This window comes from Cebus imitator, unplaced genomic scaffold (assembly GCF_001604975.1).
Source record: "Cebus imitator isolate Cc_AM_T3 unplaced genomic scaffold, Cebus_imitator-1.0 Scaffold893, whole genome shotgun sequence".
Classification (NCBI taxonomy): domain Eukaryota; kingdom Metazoa; phylum Chordata; class Mammalia; order Primates; family Cebidae; genus Cebus; species Cebus imitator.
The window spans coordinates 46065-52986 of NW_016108208.1; the positions used below are offsets into that span (position 1 = coordinate 46065).

At 42.4% G+C, this 6922-nt stretch overlaps 1 protein-coding gene across 1 annotated transcript; it reads left to right on the forward strand.

Annotated features, from left to right (window-relative positions):
• The first annotated feature begins 1062 nt into the window (after positions 1-1062).
• On the forward strand, positions 1063-6091 carry LOC108298131 (RNA-binding motif protein, Y chromosome, family 1 member B-like). Its single transcript, XM_017520857.2, is given in 4 exon segments — positions 1063-1115; positions 2995-3107; positions 4056-4159; positions 5930-6091. Coding segments are annotated over 4 exon segments (432 nt in total).
• The last annotated feature ends 831 nt before the right edge of the window (positions 6092-6922 follow it).

Below are 6922 nucleotides of genomic sequence, written 5' to 3' on the forward strand. Positions count from 1 at the left end.
GGCTGCAGTCCCACGCATGCACCTTGGGGCCCTGGGCCCCAGCGGGATCAGCTATGCCCAGCAGCACAGAATATGCAGGGCAAGGCCCTGGACTTGCAAAGCCCTGACGGCAGCGGTGCATGCCACTGTTGCCCGCTGGCAGGAACTTCTGGGTCAGCAATGCAGTATCTTGCATGCGCACAGCGTGTACACAGTCCACCCATGAGTGACCCTGGCAGCTGGCCTCTGGTGGGCTTAGGACCCAGCATGAGAGGAATGCTTCTGGGAGTCCAGCATCCTTAGGGAGGATGCATGGCACTTGGGGTCTGTATTCGCCTAGATCTGCCAAGAGTGCAGAAAAACTCCACAGCAGCAAGGGTCCAGGTGGCTTTCCTCCCACTCACCTCCCACTCACTTCCCCCAAGACTCCTCCACTGCTGCCCTTGCCCCGGCAGCCAGAACTCGTCCCTTTCCCTCTCCTCTGGATCTGCAGCGTTCAGTACCACCTGCCTGGCCTGCCTAAGGAAGTGAGATGTTTCATGGGTTGGCTGTGGGTCCATGGCCTGCCACAGTCATGATGGCAGTTAGGCAGTCAGACTTCCATGGCCACAATTCGAAAGGGCTGGCTGCCCGCCTGGCCTGCACGTGAACCCAGAGCCACTGGGCAGAAACTCTGACAGCTCTTCACTCTTGGATTACCCCAGGAGGGTGGAGCTGCAGGACACCTGGATGTGGCAATGCCCCTCTGCACGCTGCCCCACCCCGGAAGACACCCACCCACTGTTGCACTGATTGGCTGCCGAGAGAGGCTGTTTTGGATACTTCCGTAGGGCTGTGGGGGGATCTTTCCAGGACAGTTGTGCTCCAGGCCTCTCACCTGGCAGTGGCGCCAGAGGTGTTCCAAAGCCAGGTGCATACACCCTGAGGGCCGGGTGACCCAGAGGCTGTTTGTCCTACTGAGAAGCGCCTGTAATTTCTGTTTCTCTGGTCAGGTTAGCCTCTCGGCAAGAATACAAACACAGCGAGGTGTTCAGATGCTGTCAACGAAAGGGGCTGGGGTTTTCAGTGTGTGGGTGTTGAATTATGGGAGGGGACGGTAGAGAGGGGGTCGTCCTTAGTGCTCGTGTGAAACTCAGGTTTGTTAAATTCATTGACATTTCTTGAGGATTCTTCCTGTTACTGTTGGACATGTCCGATGAGAGGGCAACTTGTGGGAGGTGGACCTGGGGTAACATTGTTTTCCTGTGCACTTTTTACTGAAACAGTTTTTCTCTGTGAATGTGGTCCTGACTCACACACACAGGCAGTGTACTTATGTACTGTGAGGGGAAAAACAAGAAAACTTGTACTTTTAGTTAGCACATTTCAAATTTCCGATTTTCTTCACAGGACTTAGCAAAGTTTCACATAAATTGCATTACTTTCGAGTACGTAGAAGTCTGGAACCATGAATAATCAGTTTAAATTTGCCTCTTTTAAACCTGTAATTGTCTCCCTCCTTCTATGACAGTGTTTGAAAGATGTTTCATGTATCTCTGGTACCGTAAATAATTTAAATCGAAGAAGTGTTTGTAATGGAGATAAGTGGCGGTAGATAGCCAAAAACGGAAGCAAATAGATGCGCCTAAGGGTTTGTATTAACCTGGCAAACTGAGGTACTCCTGTAATCCCAACATTTTCGGAAGGGAAGGTGTAAGATTGACTTGAGGTCACGAGTTGGAGACTAGCCCAAGTAACGTAATGGGGGTCCTTTAATCTGTTGCCATTCTGGCACCAGGGACTGGCTTAGAGGAAGGCAGCTTTCCCACAGACAAGGGGTTGGTAAGGGGAAGAAGGCAGCTAGTGGACCTGCTGCGGAGCAGAGAGGCGGCAGCTTACCAAGGGGCACGGGGTAGGGCGGGGCTTCTGCTCAGAACAGCGTGATGGGCCAGTTTTGGTGCGGCTGAGTGGAGCGCAGTGTTGGGCAGCAGGGTGACAGGGAGGACGGTGTCATGCAGCTGTGGCACCTAATGTCATTCTCAGAAGTTACATTCTCATAAGGAGATTGCCACTGAGATTTCTCGCATGCGTAGGCCAGAGTACTGCTCCTAGCCTCTGCTGATCCCACCGGAGGTGGGGCTCAGAGACTTAGAGTGCTTCACCACTTCTTTTGCAGCTGGGTCCCTGAAAGGCCAAAGATACTTATGGCTGAAAGCCAGAGTTTGTGGATACCCGATCTCATTAGTGTATATTTCAAATCACTAAAAGATTGTATAATATTTAAAAGGTTGTCCCCCAAGAAAGCATGTAGTTTAAGTAGCTCAATTTAATCATTTATCAAAATATCAGGTTTTGCATGGCAGTTCACCCTTGAAAACCCATCACTTTGGTAGCACCATGCTGGCACATGTGATTGAGTGGGCTCAAGTGATTGAGCCCAGGAGTTTCAAAGTTGATCAGCATGGTACAACCTGCGTCTATTTAAAGACACACACAAGCACATACACCCCTGCACACACTCCTGCACACACACACACACACACACACAACTACCCAGATCTGCTAGCAACATGGGGCAATCTGGATGTATTTAAAAACACATACACCGAAGCTGAGATGTGACAGAATCACTTGAGGCTGGGTGGAGGAGGCTGCAGGGAGCAGAGTACATTGGCAACAGGAAACTTACCTCTTAAAAAAATTGTACTTCATAAATATATAATTTTCAAGGAAAACAATTTAAATTGGTGAATCTTGTGTATTTCCACTTTGTAAAATTAGAATAGCCTCTCTTATCTAGTTTTCCTAAAGAATTTTTCCCAGGTATGTGGTGAAATGCACCATTAATCCTTGAAGCCATTCCCCCTTTTGCTCTTTATGTTACAGATTTTTCATATAGGGAGTAAGGTAAATTAAAAGAGGTCAGCCCCTTTAAGGGAATTTCACATCAGTTTTCAACAAAGGATGTAATAAAATTTAATCTTTTCACCTTTTTATTGTTATCTAAATATAGATTTACTTTTTTACCATTTACAGCAAAATTATGGAAGCAGATCGCCCTGGCAAGCTTTTCATTGGTCAGCTCACTAGAGAAGCCAATGAAAAGGTGCTAAAAGCAGTATTTGGGAGACATGGTCCCGTGTCAGAAGGTAACCCTTAAAACCAACATATATGTATTTTTCCCCAAAGTAAACATATACTTCATATGTGTAATTGATTACATAATTTTTTTTGTTTGTTTTTAAACTCCTGTTTTGAAGTTTCTATTTGGTATTCAGAATATTCTCATGGCAGCAGTTGAAGGGTCTGTGGTAAAGTTCACCTGCACAGTACTGCCAATGGGATAACCGAGTTTTGTAACCGAGTGTGTTAGAAGGGGAGCACAACTCTCTAAGTTCCAAATTAAGAGTCCTTTATTTGCCAGGGATTGAGAGTCAGCTCACCCTCAAAATCTTTCAGCCCCGACAAAGGAGCTTGATTTCCCTTTATACCTTGATTTAGGTAGGGGAGGGGGAGCCTAGCTGAAGCAGAATTTTACAGAAGCAGAACAAGCAAGTTAGTAAGGAAGCTGGTAACCAGGGGCAGGAGGTTCCCAGGATGGTTGGTTGCTAAGGGTATTTGCATACAAACATTGAGGGAGGTAGAAGAGGGAACTTTCCATACACTCAGTCACCAAGGAGGGCATTGACAGTAGAGGTAGACTTGCCAAGCAGGGAGTGGTTACAATGGTTATAGGTACTGGGAACAGTGTGAACTACTCTTAAGGATTCAAAGCTTTGAATGCAATGTGACCCAGGAATGCACCTGGAGGGGGCCGAGGCAGGGAGGGAGAAGCAGAACGGAGCATGTCAGGCTCATGGCTAAGATGGAGTCAGTTAGGCATGCACAAGCTATGTTATCACAATACAAGCAAAAGTAAATTTGTTTGGTGGTAGGGAATGAAATGGAATAAAATAGGCTGTCTCTAGGGGTGGCGTAGTGTTAAGAATCATAGTAAGGATGTGAAGTGCAATTTGCTTGTTTTTTGATGTAACATTCAGATAGCTAGTACTATCATAAGTCCATTATATAAATGAAAAGGTTTTCATATATTTTAGTGCTTTTGTTGAAAGATCGAAGCAGGAAGTGAAGAGGGTTTGAATTCATTACTTTTGAGAACCCTGTAGATACTAAGCCTGCTGCCAGAGATTTGAATGGAAAGGTAAGTTTCCCTTATTAGTGCTATGCTAACTCTGTTCTTCAATTAACAGCATATCTAGGTATTTTTAGTACTAGTACACTTTGAAAATAGTATAATGACATATGAATGGAAATGGTTTAGCTATCCTCTTCCTTGGACATATAAATACAAGTGTAGTTGGAAGGATATTGGAATGAACATATGTAAATTTCCTCATGGTAATCCAATTTGTATATGTTTATTACAATATGAGTGTAAATAGGTTTGCAAAGCTTTTGAACAGCTTTAAAACTTGGAACTCTCATGAAAATAAGAAAAATGTCATGTTTATTAAATGGCTATTAATGGAATTACATCCAATTCATAGTAAAATGTCAATAGCACAGAGAAACTGTGGATAGACATCTAGACACACTTACAGAAAATAAATCTTCTGTATGTAGATATCTAGACAGACTCACAAGAAGGAATGATCCTCTCCCATTTTCTGAAAATGCATTCTTGAGAAAGTTCATTTAAACAAGACCGTTACATTTAAGGAATTGTTAAGCACTTGAAAATAGAAAATAATACGAGAACATTGAAGTTGGCTAACAGAACAAGTAACTGACATTTTTTCCCCATCCTTGTGCCCGTCTCCTAAAGACTTTTTTTTTCCTCCTGTAACCAGCGTGACATGCATACCTATTTACTAGGTAACATGCATACCTCCTTATTAATTTTTCCATTGTCTTCTAGGACATGCTTTGATCCAAACAATGGCATCTTGTCCTGTGGAGACTGAAATTCTAGAAGCTCTGTATTTGTTACAGCTTTAAACTTTTATGCCATTCTCTTTCCTACTGAATTCCTTTACGTTGCAGTCAAGATCATTCCATTGGAGATGCCCTGGAGCTTTTTTATTTTATAACATTATCCCAATCTGTTTTTAGTTCCTGATATACTTGATGCCATCCTCAATATGTTTTTCTGGACCATATGAGTATTATTCTTCCGTGTAAATGTTGGACAAATGGCAATTTACCTTTAAGAACAACTTAGATTTTCTATTTTATGTTTCTCAGTGTCCATTATAGGAATTTTGTGCTCACCACATCATGTATTAGTCACTTGATCATCAAATTGTCTTTAGTGCATCTTTAAATTTTTTGAATTGATTTTCTTTCTCTTCTGTTTAATTCACTTCCTGGTACATAGCAGACAGTGTATTTTTATTCACCCTTATCCTCTCATATTTTAAGGTGTGGTTGATTTGGTTCAGGTTTCATGCTAGGTATGGAAATACTTTTGACTTATGTATCGTAATGTTTGGCCATTTTCCCCCAGTTTTCATGCTCTAGAAGGGTTAATTTGTGTAGATGTCTTTTCCAAATTGCCTTGTCTCACATGTTTTATTACAGAAAAATTAAAATAAGTGTTATATGCAGATAAGTGTTGAGAAGGGAAATAAAGAAGGTACTTAGGGTTTTCAGGGGGAGCTTACAGTTTCGGAAATTGTGGCTGACTTTGGAACACTAGGAAGGAAGCAACTGTGCAAAAAACTGGGGAAACTATTCTGGGCCAAGAAATAGCACAAGACGTTTCAAGATAGGAAGAACTGCTTAACAGAATGCATGGACTCAGTGATTGCTGCAGGTTTTGCACTGTTCACAACGTGGGCATTTCAGCAAAAATAAAGTTTGTTTAGGAGAAAATATCTAGAATGTAAACACAGTTGATGTAAAAATGTCTGTAAAATATGATTAGTTCAAATGTGGCAGTGTTGCTGATGGTTGTGCTTAATACTTTTAGTTTTTGGATGGAAAAGCAATAAAAGTAGCACAAGCAAAGAAACCATTATTTCAAAGTGCTGGCAGGGAGGGAACACTGTGTTTTTCAAGAAAGAGAAGACCCACAGGAAAACAGAGATTTGCAAGAGGAAGGAGTGGACAGACAAGAGGTTGGCATCCCTGACGTGGAGGACGCTTGGGCAATGTTTTAAAATATAAAGTTGGAAGCATAGGACTGAAAGACAAAAAGCTTGAAAATATAGAAATTTCTCAAATTTATATCCTTTATGAACAGAAAATTAACTAAATAAGTGGCATGATTTATAAGTACTAAAAGTGTATAATGAGAATGATTAAACTAATGTCTGAAACTCATTTTAAAGTCTTGATTACTTTCAATTGAAATAAGACAAATTTCAAAGAATATTTGTGGAGGCGGATCCAAGATGGCTGCTTAGGAACAGTTCAGGATTGTAGCTCCCAGTGAAAGTGCTGATGCTGCGACAGGTGATCCCCAGGCAAGCAGGGCCTGGAGTGGACCTCAGCAGACCTACAGCAGAGGGACCAGACTGTCTGAAGGAAAACCAAGAAACAGAAATAACTTCATCTTCAACAAACAGAATGTCCAATCAGAGACCCAATCTGAAAGGCAGCAACTACAAAGATAACAGGTGGATAAATCCATAAAGATGGGAAGAAACCAGTGCAAAAAGGATGAAAACACCCAAAACCAGAACACCTCTCTTCCTAAAAGGGATCACAACTCCTCACCAGTAAGGGAACAAGGTTGGATGGAGAATGAGTGCGATGAAATGACAGAATCAGACTTCAGAAGGTGGGTAGTAAGAAACTTCTGTGAACTAAAAGAACATGTTGTAACCCAATGCAAAGGAACTACGAACCTTGAAAAAAGATTTGATGAAATGCTAACGAGAATGGAGAAAATAGAAAGGAATATAAGTGAATTGATGGAGGTGAAAAACACAACACGAGAACTTCCCGAATCATGCACAAA